Below are 18,844 nucleotides of genomic sequence, written 5' to 3' on the forward strand. Positions count from 1 at the left end.
CTTTCCCCTTTGCTTTCACTGAGCTGGGCTGGCATTCAACTCCTGCCATGAAGCTTCTGAACGTGGCTGGATTCTTCGCTCTGGTGCCCACTTTGGTGCCAGCTCTGGAGCCCATCACCACCTCACTTGCTTTCTGCGGGGCAGCTGTCATGTGGCAGCTCTTCTCCCCTGCCTCCTGGCTCAAGTGCCGCTTTCTGGAGTGCTGCAACATGAAGGACACCCTGGACATCCCAGGTAATAGCAGCAGAAAGTGATGACTCGGGCGCAGGAATCCGAGGGACCTGCCGACCTCAGGAATGCTATTGCATTCTGGGTGAAGGGATTCTAACGGGGGCAGTGCAGGCTGCCTTCTCATGACCACCCTCCCTCAGTGGCTCTGATGGGAGAGGTCAGCTTTCCTTCCCACCAGAGCTCAAGCTGGCAGAGACTGGCCAGGGAATGGACGACTTCACTGCATGCCCCAGCCGCGTTGGCCATGCCCCTCCTCCCATGCCACAGGTCTTTGCTGGCAGAGAAGAGGTTGCAGACACCTCATGTCACAACAACTTCTCCTTTGATGGACTTTTCCCTTGCCAGGAATCCCCTGCTTTATGCTGGCATAATCCAGGAGTGAATTGAAGGCCGTGAGCTAATTAATCCTCCCAATGCCCCTGCTTCCAGCTGAGCACCCAAACACCTCACAACCAGGAGTGGCAGAAACTTCCTAAAAGTGTGTGTGTGTGGGGGGGGGGGGGAAGGCAGTGGTGCATGAAACGTGGCCCCCCCATGCCACCCTTTTCCCCTGATGCCCCGTCCCTTCCTGCACCGCCTCTCCCCCCAAGACTTCGCCCCCCCGCTTGTTCCTCTCCACCCCCTCGCCCCTGTCACTTGTAAAAAGTGGTGGGGCCATGGCCCCCCTGTGCAGGGCCCAGCATCACTGGTGAGAATGTTGGATGCATGAGTCAGGGCTAGAGGTGGGATTACAGCTCAGGACTGCTAGGTTCAGAGTCCCAGGCTTTCTCCACTAGCCCACCCTGCCTCTGAGCCCTGCAGTCTCTCTGTTTCATTTCTGTGAAGCAAGCAGCCTCCGCAGTGAAAGAGGAAGTTGAACAGCAGCTCTCGCCCTGCCTTCAGGACATTAGTGCCGAGAAGTGGAAACCGAAAGGATCAATAAATGGCCTGTTGGAAACTTTCCATAAACCATGAGCCTCCCAGCCTAGGAAATCCCCTTTCTTGTGTTTTCAGCACCAGTAACACTGGGCCTTTGATTAACCCTTTCCCTGCAGGACTATAATGCAGATTCTGAGCCAGATCCTTTGCTGGTGAAAACTAGCATAGCTCCATTTACTTCAAGGTGCACAGATTTCCTCCAGCCCTCCGCCTATAGGCAGTGTACCTTGAAGTGCTTTTTGCCACTGAAATGTCAGCTCTTCTTTGAGAACGGGGGGAGCAAGGGAGACATGTCTTACCTCACTTATCAGTTACCTTATGTGCCACCAAGATGGTTAAAGAGGATCCAGGAATTTCAACAAACATGTCCCCCTAGAACCACAGGATCACATCCCAGGGCCATGTATGAGGCACCAGCTACAGTGATATTCCTATTGGGAGTCTCCAGGTATCCCGTGCAAGCTGCTTGGCTCCCATGAACAGCCACTGAGGGCCAGATACAGGGTGCAGCTCAGTGCCTACAGCTCCCATTATACAGGGAAATGGCCCCACGATAATACTAACTGGGAATGTTCTCCCCATCTGTGGCTCAGGAGTAGCATGCGGAGGGAGGGTCAATGAAGTGCTTCCTGATGCTGACCTCCCATCATGCCTCCAGCCCTGCAGATGGTTTTGGAACAGAAAGTATTTGGGCAGCACCTAGCCACCCAGGTGGTTCTGAAAGCACTGAGCGTACACTCCAGAGACAAACAGCCCAGGAAGCCCCTGGTGATGTCCTTCCATGGCTGGACTGGCACTGGTAAGTCCTTTGTCAGCAAGATCATTGCACGGAACCTGTACCAGACTCATGAAGCAAGAAGGAGCTTCGTCCATCAGTTTGACGCAGTGTTGCATTTCCCACACGCTGAACATATAAAGCAGTATAAGGTACTTCCTTTGTGACTCTACCTCTTAATGGGGTGGATAGGTCAGGAATCCTGCATGCAGATCACATACGGGGCTGTACGCGAATAACACTGCCCAGGGAATTTCAACATCTCTGCTCCCCATCCTGGACATCACCAGACAGTGCAGAGAGGAGTGAAAAATGATACAAAGTTCGCCAAACTTGTTGAACCTCTCCAAACACTTGGGTTGCTTCAATGTTTGAACTGAGATTCAAGACAGTTCTTGCTTTAGGCACACAGTTTGCCCCAAATTTATTACTGCAGGTCCTACATAAACAGTGCACTCTTTTAGAGGATTTAGACATTCGTCACTAGATAATAACATTTAGGAAGTAGGTCAAATTTGAGACCTATTCTATCCGACTATATCCTGTCAGCGAACAACAGCCCAAGGAATCTATAGGCCTCATATACAGAGACATAGAATTTACCACATCACATCAGATTATTGGTCCATCTTTTCAGTATTTCTGCCTCTCTCCCCCCGGCCCTATTCAACCAAAGCTCCCATTGACTTTAGTGAGTTCAGGATTAGACCCTCTGGCAACGGTTAATACCTAATGTCTCATGGAAGTCAATATCCAGACAAATTCCATGCCGTCACACATGTAGGTACTGAGAGTCTGATCCTGCTCCCATTGAAGTCAATGAGAGACTCTTAACACATGAAATTTGATTACCTTTACGTATCGTTCGCATTACATTAATAGCCCCTCCAAGATAGCGTACCGGTGGAATCCCCCACAAAAAAATAATCCAGCTCCAATCTTGATTTCCAGCTCCCCTTGCTCACCGACCCTCTTGCCCATCCCCACAGGAGCAGCTGCAGAACTGGATTCGAGGGAATGTCAGTGTCTGTCCGAGGTCGCTTTTTATTTTCTCAGAAATGGACCAGATGCCGCATGGTCTGATTGACTCCATCATGCCGTACCTCAGTCATCGCGAGGCTATCAATGGCATCTACTATGGCAAGGCCATCTTCCTCTTCCTGAAGTAAGGAAATCCAATGGTTAGTGAGTAACTGTGACCCGACAGAGTCAGCAAGGGCAAAGGGAGAAGTAGGTACTAATAGGCTTTCACCAGGCTACAGTTTGATTGCACGGGTTCAGGTACCTTGCTGTACACTCTCTCCTTGGTCACCAAGAAGAGACTGTCCATATGTGATAACTGAACCTGTCCTACCCTCATGTCAGCCAGAAGAACTTATGCCTCTACAATTATTCAGAGTGACAGGATCTCCTTCCTTCAGGACTGGTACAAATGTTACTGTTAGCCACTCCGGTACCTTCTCTTTCTCCAATACCATCTTTTATATTTTTCCTAATGCTTTGACAGCACTTGTCCCACCAGATTTTAGCAGCTCAGCTTTATATTGTCTATTCCTGCAGCTTTCCCATTTGTAACTGCTTCACTGCTCTTTCCAGTTCTTCTTCTGATGGATACATATAGAAAGATACATATTGAGAGTCCATAATATTGAACAGAATTCATAAGTTGTGCATAGATTCCCCAAGTCATACTCACCCACTTAGGGTTCCTTCCATGCATGGATCTAGGGGGCACAATCTGGCCCTTTGTGTTGTTCCTGAGATAATACTTTGCTGAGGGTCATTCTGATGATCCAGTTCATTTCTCTCCTAACAGTAACGCAGGAGGGGATAAGATAACAGAGGTGGCGCTCGATCATTGGAGGAGGCAGAAGGGAAGAGAAGAAATTCCCCTGACAGACCTGCAGTCTATGCTATCCGCTGAGATTTTCAATAACAGGAACAGTGAGTACTTCTGAGCTTGTGAGGTCCATGGGATCCCATGTATATTATTCAGCCCCAGTTCTCTGTGGAATGAGCCATGCAGTACTGATATGTAGCAATATATTCCTGCAACATAATTATTTTAAAGAACTCAACTGTAAACCTCCCCACATAGGTAAAATAGTGTTTGTAGGGTGCTTTCAGATCCCCAGATAGCAGGCTTTGTAGAAGAACAAAACATTGTGGTGACATGTGGTTATTCCAGCTATGCATGGACAGACATCTCTCTCTCTTTCCCTCCCACCCCTCCATCCCCAGGTGGTTTTTGGAATAGCAAGCTGATCCAGAAGAACCTGGTGGATTATTTCATCCCTTTCTTGCCCCTGGAATATAAACATGTGAAAGAGTGCATCCAAGAGGAGCTGCGCTACCAAGGGCACCAAGAAGATGAAGACCTCATCATAAAGATTGCCTTAGCAATGTCCGACTATCCCAATGAAGACAGAATCTACTCTAGCAAAGGTTGCAAAACTGTGGCCTCAAAGGTGAACCTGGATACCTAGAAGGACCAAGTGCTCAAGGACAAGGAGGAAAAGAAAGCAAGTCTCTTTTTCCTTCTCCCACCAGTATCTTCTCAAACCGTAAGCTTGTTGGGGCAGGGAACTGCCCTTTAATATATCTAAGCCTGTGGCACACTGTTACTGGAGAGAAAAGATAACTTCCTCATCTCAGCATAATACAGTACATCCTTTCCCTACCTTCAAAACATGCTGCTGTAAGTAAAATAAAATTAATATGGTATTTATTCTTAATTATCTCTCTGGATTCTTGACAAACCTCCCCTATCAAGATCAAAGGGAGGCAGTACAGAGTAGGCAGGGCAGATATGCCTGCCTTGTTTTTCCAGGGATATGAACAAAGGAAAAACAAAAGCAACAGAAGAAAAGGGACCCAATATACAGAACTACTGACTCAGGTTTGCTTGCCCACTTAATTCCTCACCAGTCTCTATTAATGATGATTGTGTGAGCTTTTGATTTTAATAGCAAATCTAGAAAACTCTGGTTATGAACAGAGGTTTGCTAGAGAATAGGCCAGAGGTGCTATGGTTTAGAATGATGCTCTAAAAAGCTTGGAGCTCAAATAAGCCCCCCCCCCCAAGCTTTTTTTAAATCTTCCCTAACATTTTATTACAATATTTTTAAGGATCCTGTTAGGGAGATTCTTGGGGTGGGATAAGGGAGGGGAAGAAGATGAGTTTCTTGATCTCTGCCAAAATACCCATCAACTTAGATCCTTAAACGTACACGCACCAATTATACAGAGTGTTTCCTTGCTGCAATTCACTCTGATGGTATAATGAAGATACCTTAGTCAGTTATGCTTTTGGTGCAAGTCAGTTTAATTTTCTAGCCTCTTCTTGCAATGTTTTGGTTACAAACACACTAGGGGAATGTTTGAATCCCAACAATAAACCCTTTTTTATATTGAGTCAAACAAATCATGAAAGGTTTCTGTCAGTGTCAGGTTTTGAAAAACTACTTTTTACTCCACCTACATTTTTGCCCTGGATTAATACTTGATCATTTCCTTGTAACTCCTCCCTGACAAAGCACCAACGAAGTATTTTTAGCACAAGAAATATGACTCTGATGGAACTGAAAAGAAGGCAAGACAAAAAAGCAAACACCGAGTGTGACGAAGTGGGAATGTTCTTAATGTTTTCTCTGAATACTATGTGGGTGCCTCAGTTTCCCCTATGCATTTCTTAAGTATCTAGGTGGTGAGATAGGGGTGTGTGATTGTTGCAGAGCCTTAGAGGGTCAGTGTGATGCTTTCTGCACATAGAATGGCTGACACCCTGTCTCCTGGCAACTGGTGGCCTGGGGCCCTCCCCTGAAAGTGTCAACTGAAGGTGTTGGAGAACAAAGAGATCAGGTGGCCTCCTGGCCCAGGAAAGAGACAAAGGCCAGAGAAGGGGCTGGAGAGTTTCAGTTTGGAGCTGGTTGGGGAAAGAGAGGGAGGCCCAGACCTGGGATCTGGCCTCCCTGCCCCCAAGATGGACCTGACTTAGGGGTCCTGTTTCTGTACCTACAAGCTCTGTTTCAAACTGTGTTCCTATTATCTAATAAACCTTCTGTTTTACTGGCTGGCTGAGAGTCATGTCTGACTGTGGAATTGGGGTGCAGGGCCCATTGGCTTCCCCAGGAGCCCCGCCTGTGCGGACTTGCTGTGGAAAGTGCACGCTGTGAGAAGGGGATACTGAATGCTCCAACATCAGACCCAGGAAGGTCGAAGCTGTGTAAGCTTCTTGCCCTGGAGACAGTATGCTCACAGAGAGGAGGCATGCTCCCCCAGAGTCCTGACTGGCTTCGTATGGAGTAGTTCCAGAGCATTGCCCGGTGACTCTGTGACACCGAGGTTACTTAAAGACTTGTCTGCTGAGAGGAAATGTACAGCTGAAAAATGCAGAAGCCGCTTAATTTGGACAGTTTGACACCCATTAAAACTTGTAGAAATAAAACTGAGGAAGCAAAAATACAAAATGAAACTTGCTTAGTAAAGGGGAGCAAATGGAAAGCCTGATTCTAATCTCACACCCTTTTACGCTCCACTGATTTAAATGGAGTTACTTGTGATTTACACCAATGTGAATTTCGAAGTAAGCCAAGGGGAGTCTTTTTGCTGATTTCAGTTGGACTTGGATCTAGCTAAATGAGATCAGAATGAGCCCCAGAGTTCTTAAACATACATCAAAGGTGACTGGGGCTAGTGATCTGGGCACAATAGTGACTCAGTTTCACTTCTGCTGAAATCCTCATACATGCTTCCATCTTCACTCGCCTTGTCTATTATAACGCTCTTTTCTATTGTCTTTCAAGCGGTCAGTTCACCAGTTGCTACCTGCTTTCTTAAATGTACAAAGAAACACAATGATGTCACCCCCATCCTCAAACAACTATACTTGCAACTGCTGGAATTTTAAAATGAAATTTTCCCTCAGGCTCTTTTCTCTTGGTGGTTGTAGGATTTAGTGCAGTTTGGAAAGTCCTTTGTGTATTTACCCGTGGCTGGCTCACTGTTTATTCTCTTTTGTAATAGTCTGCAATGATTTACCTCTCCCATCTGTGGGTGTTGGCATGGGACACTCTGCTGCTGCTGCGGATGTGTAGCTTTCAAACTGTAATGGTAAACAAATAAGAGAGAAGCACGGTTCAGACAGGTTCAAACTATTCCAGTGCATGGTGAGGAAAGGTATCCGCGCTGACACTTTACATGAAAAGGAAGGTATCTTCTGGGCTGTGATAGACACATAATGCAGGAGAATGCCTGTGGGATCGGAGAAAGGGTGCGACTCTGCCACCTGCAGAGCTCGTTCCATGGGAGAACGGGGATTGTGGTGAGAACATTTTACTCTGACGTCATCGTGTTGCATCATGATGTGAGAACAGGCTGGCTGGCGTCACAGCCGGGGGGGGGGGGGGGGGACGACACAAGCTTTTCAACTGGTCTCCTGCGCCCCGAGGGGATGCTGCGTCGCAACCTGTGGTGGCACCAGCACCCCCAGAGCTGTGAGGGAAAGAGGCTGTAATACGCACCCCCCTTCCAGGGAGGATGGGAAACAATCAGGGGAAACCAGGCTCCTCAATGGAGCCAGAAGCCAGCGCACCGCCTCACCTAGGCTTGCTCTCGGCAGAACATACGTCCCTATCCCTGTCCCCATCCCTGCCCCCCTCCCTTCCAAGCCGTTGCCTGCATCCGCCCCCTCACAAAGATAGCAGGAGGAAGCGTGTGCGCGCGGGGCGGAAGTAGCTGTCGCCCGAACGCTCCCTCCCGCGCTTTTCCAGCACGGGAATCTACATCACCCCTCACAAAGATGGCGGCGGAGCGCCGTGCGGGGCGGAAGTGCTGGGCGCGGCGCAGGGGCCGCCGGGAGTCGTAGTTTCTACCGGGCCCCGGCGGCGAGCCGCTGCCTCCCTCGCGGACGGGGCCGGCCCGCTGAAGCCGCCATGCAGCTGCTGCTGGGGCTGCTCTGGCTCCTGGCGCCGGGGTCGGCCGCGCTGGAGCCCATCAGCCTGAGCATCGCCATCGGGGCGGCCTCGGTGCTCACCGGCTACCTCTCCTACCCCAGCTTCTACTGCGGCTTCGTGGAGTGCTGCCCCGGGGCGGGGGACCGGCCCAATACCACCGGTACCGGTACCGGGCCAGGGGGGCCGAGCCCTAGCCGGGGGAAGGGGACCGGACCAGGCCGGGGAGCTGGAGCGGGACCGGGGGGAGCCGAGGCGGGGGGCTGGCCCAACGGAACCGGGATCGAACCCCAGGGGACTGGGTCGGTGCTGCCGAGGGCACTAGCTCCAGGCTGGAACCGGGGGGCAGGGACACCAGGGGCAGAGAGCGGGACCCAGCCAGCGAGCCTTGGGGGACCAGCAGCCCCAGGCTGGCGCGGTGGAGGGGACATGGGAGGAGGGAGAGCTGCTTGGGATGGACCCGGGCTTCAAGGGGAAGGAGCCTGGCTTACTGGAAAGGGCGGAGAACTGGGGTCAGCACCCCAGGGTGCTACTCCCAGCCCTGCTACTCATTTGCAATGTGACCTTGAGAAAAGCCCTTGCCTTCTCTGTCTGAAGTTTCCCCATCTGTGAAATGGGGCTGATACTTCAGGTACCCCAGCCGGACATTCTGGGAGCCACATTCATTAGCGTTCTTAAAACACTTCAAGATCCTTGGTGTAAGTGCAAATCAATATCGGGCTCTGTTTTCCTAGCGCAGTTACCGAGGCCCCTCTAATGTTTCCTAGTGTGGGGTAAAGATACCAGACTGCCCAGAGAGAGAAATGGGATTAATGATGCCATTCAATTTGCAAGCCATTTTCTGAAATCTTTGTTCTTCTCAAATGACCTTTTTTCTTTTTCTCCTTGGATTCTTCAGCACTGAAGGAGGATCTGGATAATAAACTCTTTGGACAGCACCTTGCCAAAGACGTGATCCTGAAAGCAGTGACTGGATTCAGAAATAACCCAAATCCCAAAAAGCCACTTGTTCTCTCCCTACACGGCTGGGGAGGCACGGGTAAAAACTTTGTCAGCCAATTCATCGCAAAGAGCATTCACAAAGCGGGACAGAAAAGCAAATTTGTTCATCTCTTTATAGCCACACTACACTTCCCACATGAACATCAGATTCAACTGTATAAGGTAAGAGAGCAAATTTTAACTTCCCCTTGGTGATATTAGTAAATATTAATCATTAAAACGCTACCCTGTGAAATTAGATTGTTCTTGATGTACAAATCCATAGGTGTCTCAAGATCTCAAATAACAAACTCTTGTATCCAGCTAGTGTTTCTGTGTATTTTCAAACATTCACTGATAAGTTTGTGGAGGTGGAATCTAAATATTCCCCTGCAGTGCTAGAAACTGGAACACAACAGCACTGAGTTAAATGCTAAGAAATGGAAAGTGAAACAGACAAGTCTGTTTACTCTTGCTTTTCAGTGTTCCTCAAAGGATTAAAAGTTACTTCCTCGTCTGCCTTCCCCTGGGGTTACCCTTCACGTTTCTTTTTACAGCTTTCGCTGTTGTGAAATGTCCTTTGCTCAAGCTAAATGAGGTGATTGTAAGGAACAGTAATTTCAGAGGCTTATAAGTGACTGATGCTGATCACCTTGTTTATTCCCTGCAATTTCCATGAAAAGGATAGTCACAGACTGAAAGTTACGTACTCAAAGCATCTTTAAATGTTTAAAACTGAACATTTCAGGAATCTATTTTTGATGGTTGTTTGTTTTTTATTATTAGTCAAGTAGATGGTAGAAGTAGTACTGTAGAAGAAATTTCTTCCTTTCCCCTGTATGGTCTTCCATTTGAACCACGATCTTCATGCTTTAACTGTTCAACTGAGCTTGGAAGAAATAATGTGCATTATGGTGACTCTCATCAAATAACTGGAACAGGATTCACATCCTAGCAGCATGTGAAGGTAGTGGTCATATTCCTCCCTTCTGGAAGCTGGATATAATCAGAGCATTGAAAGGATCATTACTCACACCCCCTCCGAGGTGTGTTTTGCGCTTTCTACAAGTGGGACCTAGTTTTTTAATGTGTGTTTCTCGTTTGTTCCAGGATCAATTGCAAACGTGGATTCGGGGTAATGTGAGCGCCTGTGCCAGGTCCGTGTTCATATTTGATGAAATGGATAAACTGCACCCTGGCCTCATTGATGCCATCAAGCCATTCTTAGACTATTATGAGCAGATTGATGGGGTGTCCTACCGGAGAGCCATCTTTATCTTTCTCAGGTTTGTTGTCCGTCTACCATGGCAAATCCAGGGTCACCTGCGCCTTCGCCGTCACTGTGGTATGTGTCTTGGCCACGAAGAACTTCCAAGCATCAGCAGGAATAGAACCCAGATTCTTCTGTCAAAAAGCATGTGCTATCTGAGCTAAAGAAGAATGTCCATTAGCTGTCTGCACGGCAGGGCCTATGATACAGTTGAGCAATTCTGCCTCCATCCAGCAAAGGACTGTAGTGCATAACACCTTAAAGTGGGCCAATCTGATAGTTTAGTCTAGTAATCTAAACAGCAGATTGGAGATCAGATCCTGAATCTGTCCCTCATTCCATGTGCTGGGAGCTTCACTACAGGGTGGTGGAGAGACTACTTTGCATCACTCAGCGGGCCCATCACATGTGCTTAGCTGATGATTTCTTTTGAGAGGGAACTATGTGACCATTTCCTCTGAGCAAGAGGTATTGTGGCTCAGAACCAATGCTGTAGGGACAATGTGGAATTTAGTCCTAAATGACTTTGGCATTGGTTTAAGGTTTTTATTCTGGTGACATAATGCTTGCCATGCAGGCAAACATTAGACCAGACAAGTGTTAAATGTAATCCTGCTAGAGAAGAGATGCTGGACTCTTCCTGTCTTGGGTCTGTACTAAACTCTTTCTCTCATGAACAGTAATGCCGGTGGGGATTTAATTAATAAAGCGGCTCTGGACTTCTGGAGGAGTGGAAAAGACAGGAAGCAGATTCAGCTGAAAGACCTGGAGCCTCTGTTATCTGTAGCAGTCTTCAATAATAAGAATAGTGAGTTACTTTCCCAATGAGTGGGAGGTTCTTTTACTTCATAACTCCACAGAAAATCCTCGCTCGGTGTGTGCTGCTCCAGCTTGCCTCTTTAACTGTGTAATATTGTTGTACTCGCACTCCCACGCACTTAGGCCCAGATACTGCCAGGCTCTGAGCACAACAATTCATTGATTTCACTGGATGCTTGGCACATTTCAGGAGGCACTCTGCAGCTCTCAGGATCGGGTCCTCACCCAACAGAATGTTTGTTTCAGGGAGAAATGATGCCCAATGTTTTTCACCTCTGCGGATTGACCTGAGTTTATAACCTAACTTGGGTCCCAGTGAAAATGATGTTAGATGATCCCAGCCTGGTTCTTAGAAGACAGCTGCCTACCTGATAACTAGGGTCCAACCAAATTCAGGGTTCATTTTGGTCAATTTCATGGTCATGGGATTTTAAAAATCATAAATTTTAATGATTTCAGCTATTTGAATCTGAAATTTCATGGTGTTATAACTGTAAGGGTCCTGACCCAAAAAGGAGTTGTCGGGGGGAGGTTGCAAGGATATCATGGGGAGTGGGTTGAGGTACTGCTACCCTGACTTCTGTGCTGTTGCTCGTGCCAGCGCTGCCTTCAGAGCTGAGCCGCTGGAGAGCGGCGGCTGCTGGCTGGGAGACCAGCTCTGAAGGCAGAGCTGCCGCCAGCAGCAGTGGAAGGAAGGAAGGAAGGATGGCCTGGTATGGTATCGCCACCCTTCCTTCTGCGCTGCTGCCTGCAGAGCTGGGCCCTGAGTAGCAGTAGCAGCTGCCACTGTCCAGTCACCCAGCTCTGAAGGGAGCAGCGCAGAAGTAAGGGTGGCATGGTATGGTATTGCCGCCCTTACTTCTGCGCTGCTGCTGGCAGGGTGCTGCTTTCAGAGCTGGGTGCCTGGTCAACAGCCGCCGCTCTCCAGCCGCCCCGCTCTGAAGGCGGCGCAGAAGGGTGGCAATACCATGACCCTCCCCCCCCCCCCCCAAAATAACCTTGTCCCCCCACGGCAACTCCCTTTTGGGTCAGGACCCCTAATTTGAGAAACACCGGTCTCCCCTGTGAAATCTGTATAGTATAGGGCAGCAGTTCTCAAACTGTGGGTTGGGACCCCAAAGTAGGTTGCAACCCCATTTTAATGGGGTTGCCAGGCCTGGCTTAGACTTTCTGGGACCAAAGCCTGAGCATCTCCATCCAGGGCTTCAGCCCTGGGCATTGGGGCTCGGATTACGGGTCCCCTGCCTGGGACTGAAGCCCTTGGGCTTGACTTTGCCCTCCCCCCAGGTGGCGGAGCTCAGGTGGGCTCAGGCTTCGGTCCCCCCTCCTGGGGTCATGTAGTAATTTTTGTTGTCCGAAGGGGGTCGCAGTGCAATGAAGTTTGAGAACCCCTGGTACAGAGTAAAAGCACACACAAGACCAGATTTCACGGTCTGTGATGCGTTTTTCATGGCTGTGAATTTGGTAGGGCTCCACTGATAACAGTAAAATCAAAGACCTCTGCACAGGGGAAGACCTGTAACTGGACCAGCAGAGGGTACTGCAGATCAGGATTGAAGTGCACTGACAGAGCTGTGTACAGAATATTCCTGCTTTACGCCTGGTGCAAGCTAGTGCCATTATAAGTGACAAATATGAATCAAAGTCTAAATCTTAGATAATGTCCCTAGGGGTGTCAGACCTAGGTGCAGTGCCTGGGCCTTTCATGTTTGGAAGTGGTAGGGGGCTGTTCATCTGTCATTGAGTAAAATCACCTACCTGGAAAACAAGGAGCAAGTATTTATTGACAATGGAGGACAGAACTGTCATTAGGATGTTACAGATGTTCTCCCTGACCATTTAAGCAAACCTCCTGTCTGATGTTTTCTAGGTGGCTTGTGGCACAGCAGCCTGATCGACAGAAACCTCATTGATTACTTTGTCCCCTTCCTGCCCCTGGAGTACAAGCATCTTAAGATGTGCATCAGGGCAGAAATCGAGTCTGGTGGCAAGAAAATCAACGAGGCGATCGTCGATGAGGTGGCCAACGAGATGACATTCTTCCCAAAAGCTGAGAAAATCTACTCTGATAAAGGCTGCAAGCTTGTGCAGCAGAAGCTGTTGTATTACTGGGAGAGGTTATGAGCAATATGGAACTGAGGTGGAACAAGGAACTCTGTGCCCCTTTACCTCGCTGAAGCACTTTTAATGGCATTTTGAAGTCTGTCTTCTTTGCACTTTTAATATTTTGGGACATGTGGCAGGGATCCTAGGAATGACTGATTTTTTTTTTTCTTTTATTTTTTTTAAACCCTAATGCTCTTCCTTAAACATGCAGTACCCAAGTGTTGCCTTTTTAATCTGGGATAGTCTCTAGAAATCTTTGATCGTAGCATTCATCACTGGATACAGCCTTCACTGCATTGTATTTTAACAGCTGAGATTGTTAAAAATTCCATCCTCTCCCTCCAACCCTTGCTACTAGACGACTGGAGTAAAATGAAGGAATCCTTCCATTTGGCCACAGTCCCTTCCTAGCACATGGAAGGTCCACTAGGAGCTTCGGCCTTGACTTCAGCTGGCGTGCCCAGGGTCCATGATAACGGAACTGGTAGAGTCCTTGATGCTTTGCTAATTCAAATGTCACTGTGCTGGAAGGACTCCTTGTGCTCTGCAGAGGGTTGGTAGTGTTGTGCTTAGAGGGTCAGCTCTCCAGGGATGGAAGGGCAGGACCTTGGAGTCATTTCTGACTCCAAACTGTCTTCATGCCTCCTGCTCTGGTGATGTGGAACGTTAAGGTGAACTCAAAGAAATCTGGGGTTGGGGAGAAATTAGTTGCTTCCCTCCATGGTTTCTATCCAAAAGACTCTATTCTTTCTGCTCCTCATATGAAATTTGAATCAAAGGGAGTCCAAGTGGCTGTGTGCTTGGCTGCCAATGGGTATTTCTGCCCCTTTCAGTGTGCGAGGGGAACCGTTCACCAGGGGTTTGACTGCTACAGCACCTCAGGAAAGTGTCTTGTCTTTCGGTGGGGAAACATTCATGAAGGTTTGACTGTTACAACGTGTCAGGTCAATATCTATGCACAGTGGTGGGTGTGAAATCCACAAGGTGTTACATTTCCTCCAAGCCACACCTGTGTAATCCAGCAATACCCCCCTTCCCCTCCCCAGACACACACCTTGCTTGAATGTTACCTTGTAGTAGAAATGATTTTGAATAGTCTATTTTTGATACTATTTTATACTAGATTGTTGAAATGGAAGTACAAAATCTTTTCCTACAGACCTGGGAAGGGAAGGGAAGGGGGGAGTGGGAAATATGGTCAGAGAACAATCTTCCCCCATCGCAGCCTTATTTTTAATAGTTATTAAAGAACCTGTGTCTGGCACAGTCAGTGTGAAACATCTTGTTCCCAGCAGCAAGGTGAAATGGGAACCTGAAGGGTTAGGAAGCTGGGAGAGGATCAACCTTCACTCATCCAGTAAGGGTGGAATTTTCATATTGCAGCTTACTCACCAAAGACTCAACTTTCTAACTCTTTTTCTCCCTCCTACTCTGCCACACATGAGAGCTGGAAGTGCCTTTACATAAATGGAGGATAAGAAAGCTTAACTTACACATTAAGTGAACTATGTAGTATGTGCAGCATAGTATCAGTGCAGCTAAGACTCATGGGAGGAAGTTGATTTTATTATGTAGTTGCTGAATTAACTCCCTCTTATACATTGACACTTGTTTTAAGATGGTTTGGAAAACTGCTTTTTATTAATGTCTCAAATCAAGCCTGTTTTTATTCAAAGTACCAGCAAGAAAGCTTTAAATGTTCACCTTAACCTCTGCAATTGAAGGAGTCAGTTACGCTTTTTTATAACCTTGCAGGCGGTTTTGTCATAACTGTGACAAACTGTTTACTCTGATGCAATCACTTGAAGTGGACACTAGCTATTAACCTTGGGATATTGGACTGTTGCTTTAATGTGCGATGTTTTATCTTTATTGGTAACTCTTCCTCAAAAAGGTTCTAAACACTGCACCCACAAATGTCTAGTAGCTCTGATCTGAATGTAAAGTACTCATGCAGTTTTTAAAACTCTAAAAGGTCATAGCTGCAATAAATGTCTTTTGTCCTTCAGCTGCCTTTTGACTTATTAAAGAACTGCCAGCTGGCAGACACTACCATTCGACTGCTTAACACCTAGGCATTCATCCTGTGGTATCTCAGGTTCCTTCCACTCAAGTCTGGTCTGATGAAGTCGGGCCATCTTTAAGTAACAACTGACTTACAAGGATACCTTGTAGGAAAGAGCAGGTAAGAATAAGCTAGACCTCCCTGTAGCTTTTTGTTGAATACAGCAGAGTGCCCAGTTCAGCCACACCAATGCAATTTGCAAAGGTGCCATTCAGGAGTATAGAGGTGGAAGGCCTTCCTGAGTCAGAGAAGTAATGCTCCTTTCAGGTGATAGACCTGAGGTGGGGATTTAGCTGCATTTTTAGCTGTTTCCACTGGGCAAGAATGGCTGAAAGTTTGCATCATAGAAAAAACTGGCAGGAATGCTGACGTTTTGCTGTGAGAAGAGCAATCTGTAGAACTGTAGCTTGCCACATATCTTCAGCAATAATAGGATGTATTCAAGCAGGATCTCGGTCCTAACTGTCACTCTGACCTGACCAGGTCACTTGATCTCCGTGTCCCAACAAGCAATTTCCCCCACTGTTACAGTGTAAGTACTGTGGTAGTACCCCTGGAGTTCAGCTGCTAGAATTTAAACACTCCATCATCTAGACAGCAGGGTTAAAATGCCAGCAGCCCAGTATAAACATCCTACCATTAGTGGGAAATTAGTGTTCTATGCAAGACAGGGCGAATGCTCTTTCCTCCCTTCCCCACCCAGTGCTCTCATAGATGCTCACAGTAGGAATCTAACAGCATTAAGTGCTTTGAGTTCGCTAATGGATGGAAGTGCAAAGTATTACTTGGCAGAGTTGCGTAATGTTCTTCACTACTGAAATGAGAGGTTCAGGATATTGTGATATAAACAAGAGCAGGATTTCTTGGACAGAAACCACCAGGGACACCAGTGATGGAAGTTTCTTGCTTCCCCTCTCTGCTAATTGCATCATGTCACTATAAGCTTGTAGAATGTAATCCTCATAATTTATTATTTCAGGGAAGCCATCAAATAGTGACTGTTTGGAGCACTACACCCTTATTCCAGCTGGTCTGCCCTGCGAGTTTCAAAAACTCAGGCTCCTGGGGGTTATGAAACCAGCAGGTTAAAGGGAACCTCTGAGAATGAGCTAACAGTTTTAAGTTAATTTACGTTATCCAAATGTAACAAGAACAAACAGGAAAGGCTTGAATCCTGCCGCTTCATTTCTCTACAGAGGTGCAAAAAGCAATGCACACCAAGTGCTGCATTTTAACTGTCCCATGTGGACACTGCTGGAATGAACTAAAAGGTATCTACTTTGCAGAAACATAGTCCTGTTTGAAGAGGACTACATTAATGCAAACTAGGTACAGCATCCACAGCAGTTATAATGCAGCACCCTGGTGCCTGCTGCAATTCACACACCCCTAGTCTGCACTGTGGCACAATGTAGACATAACCACGGCCATCATCACTTACTGTAACTAGTCACCCCCGCTAGTGACATCAATAAGAAGTGGGCATTTTAAGAGGAAGTGGGGTTTTAATCTACTCTAGCAGCTGGACAAATTCAGTCAGTGTTTTAAGCACCTTTAGAATACAGTTGAGACTACAGCATGTGGAAGACTGTTCCTCTTACAAAGAGACAGGAGCCTGGTTTGCACTAGCATAGCTTTAGAAAATTCATGCACAATCCCAAGCAGTCTGCACTAATTACTCGCTTGCTTCACACTGCAAACCATAACAACTTAGCTAATCTTTTTCAGCAATGGCTAAAGAACCATGTCTCTCTCCACTACCTAGCCCCTTTGTAGCCTAGCTGCAAAAAATGAACATGAAAGTTTGTATTCAAGCATAGCAGAATGCCTCTAACCAGAAGGCAGAATAAGCGTAGTAAGATGGTAAATTTACATACAAAGGTAACCATGAGGCAGTCCCTTCAATATATGCAAATAGCAGAGAGGTATCATATACAAATGTTACTGGTGAGAACTTTTATTGAGGGAATTATAAAAATCTTATTTTGAAATTGTAAGATCTAGAAACTGAAATGCAAAAAAAGTTAACAGTGTTGGCAATTATAACTAAAACTGGCAGATGGGCTGCTGTAACTTTAGTTGATGGCATTACAGTTACAATTAAATATTTTCCCAGGTAGTTTTGAAGCTGTCTTCATATCTTTCCACATGGCACTGCCTTGTAAGGCTAGGATCAAAACTAAATCACACAGAGCTTGAAAGGGGTGAAAAATTACCCAGACTGCTACTTTCAGCATTTAGAAAAGTTTGAAACTAAAGAAAATCTTACAGCAGTCACATGGACTGAATAGGATTTAACAGATTCTGCCTTCCAATTACTCTGATTCTATGAAACAAACTCCTAACATTGGATTTTAGTAAACAGCCCTTTTCTTCATTACCACAAAGGAAAAGGAAAGAGACAGTGTCACAGCTACACTTCACAGCAAACAGCCAAAGAAGGAACTAACTCCATTACAGGGATATAGTCAACAACTTTGCTGCAGTTCCTGCTCTTACTCAGCCTTGTTTCACACATTGACCTTCCCTTATCAGAGATGGATTCCACATCACTAATGCAGTCTGGCACCAGAAGGGACAGTTTACACCCTTGTTTTTTATAAGAATGGCACTGCATAATGCTAGGTAAAAGGACATATGGGCTCACTCCCTCACTTTGGTTCCAATAGAGCTGGAAGCACCAAGGCTGGTTGTTTTTAAGAAAAACAAAAACCTGCATATCCACCTCTCAAAGACAGTCTGGGAAATACCCCACCCACAACTCCTAGGAATGGTCTTGCAACTATAAGGGCCTTGATTAAAATATTCTGTATCATCTGGAAACCATTTCTACAAATTAAAACTTAATTAAAACCAGATCAAAACTGCAGGTCTAACATACATATCTGTGTTCCACTGAACAATTGTAACGATCAACCAATCCATGATTTGAGATAAATCATAGGTACTGTTAGACAATGCTCTGGAAGGGGTGACTGCTCCATGCACAGTTCTTCCCTAACTTCATGGCACAGGACTGATGTCTTTTGAAGATATGACTATTACAGGGCTCTCCCAGAATAAAAAGACAAGTGTCTTGCCACTTATTTACATCAGGCAATTAAATGACAATGTTCCTTTTTTTTTAAAAAAGTGCTTGACAAATGAAATGTTTCGGTTTCTCCACTTCGTGATTAGGTTCATTTTTTCCTTTGCAGATCACAGCATCGTAAACATTACAAGTCATAGTAAAAATCCAGCTTGGTGAACACAGTTTTGCATCCTTTATCAGAGTAGATTTTCTCCTCCTTGGGGAAGTAGGTCATCTCATCAGCTACTTTGGTTATGATTTCTTCATCCACCATGTAGCCACGTGATTCAAGTTCAACCCTGACACACATTTTCACGTGTTTGTACTCCAGAGGCAGAAAGGGGACAAAATAATCAATGAGGTTTCTGTCGATCAGGCTGCTGTGCCAAAAGCCGCCTGCAAAAAATACTGTTGGTTAGTGCACCTTTTGTGGAGGCTGACAGCTAGTAGGGAGGGGGATACATTTATCACAACTCCCTGCTACCCACCCTAAAGTTGTTTACTCTTGGTTTGTATTCTTACCACAATCACTTCTTTTTTTATAAGGTCCCACATTGCCATAGTAGGAGAGTGGCTTCACTTTAAGCCAAGCAAGATGGACACAGAAACCTCACATATTGGAGCTGTTGCTGCATGTCAAGGTTTCAAGGCTAGCAGC

The 18,844-nt window shown here is 46.6% G+C and overlaps 3 protein-coding genes across 9 annotated transcripts in view; 2 read left to right on the top strand and 1 right to left on the bottom strand.

Moving 5' to 3' along the window:
* Window positions 1-18,844, bottom strand: part of TOR1A (torsin family 1 member A) — a 30,266-nt gene that overhangs the window by 5,574 nt on the left and 5,848 nt on the right. The window contains exons 5-7 of one of the 7 annotated variants that reach the window (XR_012642121.1): window positions 6,965-7,028; window positions 3,621-3,733; window positions 2,345-3,084 (exon numbers count right to left, since the gene is read on the bottom strand). Coding sequence is in view for 2 of the 7 variants with exons in the window: in XM_074973866.1 (XP_074829967.1) it covers window positions 18,332-18,582 (251 nt within the window). In the remaining 5 variants the exon portion in view is untranslated. Of the gene's footprint in view, window positions 1-2,344; window positions 3,085-3,620; window positions 3,974-6,964; window positions 7,029-9,875; window positions 10,287-16,559; window positions 18,583-18,844 lie in introns of those variants that run through there. The other 6 variants (XR_012642120.1, XR_012642119.1, XR_012642122.1 and 3 more) reach the window with 6 other exon arrangements.
* Window positions 48-4,432, top strand: LOC141999949 (torsin-1A-like). Its single transcript, XM_074973864.1, has 5 exons — window positions 48-234; window positions 1,808-2,076; window positions 2,914-3,089; window positions 3,741-3,868; window positions 4,166-4,432. Exons 1-5 carry the CDS (start codon window positions 48-50, stop codon window positions 4,408-4,410), a joined length of 1,005 nt encoding a protein of 334 aa, XP_074829965.1. The 3' UTR covers window positions 4,411-4,432.
* Window positions 7,790-14,998, top strand: LOC141999948 (torsin-1A-like). Its single transcript, XM_074973863.1, has 5 exons — window positions 7,790-8,038; window positions 8,774-9,039; window positions 9,967-10,142; window positions 10,807-10,934; window positions 12,816-14,998. The coding sequence occupies exons 1-5, from the start codon at window positions 7,858-7,860 to the stop codon at window positions 13,067-13,069; spliced, it is 1,005 nt and encodes a 334-aa protein (XP_074829964.1). The 5' UTR covers window positions 7,790-7,857; the 3' UTR covers window positions 13,070-14,998.

This window comes from Natator depressus, chromosome 16 (genome assembly GCF_965152275.1).
Source record: "Natator depressus isolate rNatDep1 chromosome 16, rNatDep2.hap1, whole genome shotgun sequence".
Taxonomy (NCBI): Eukaryota; Metazoa; Chordata; order Testudines; family Cheloniidae; genus Natator; species Natator depressus.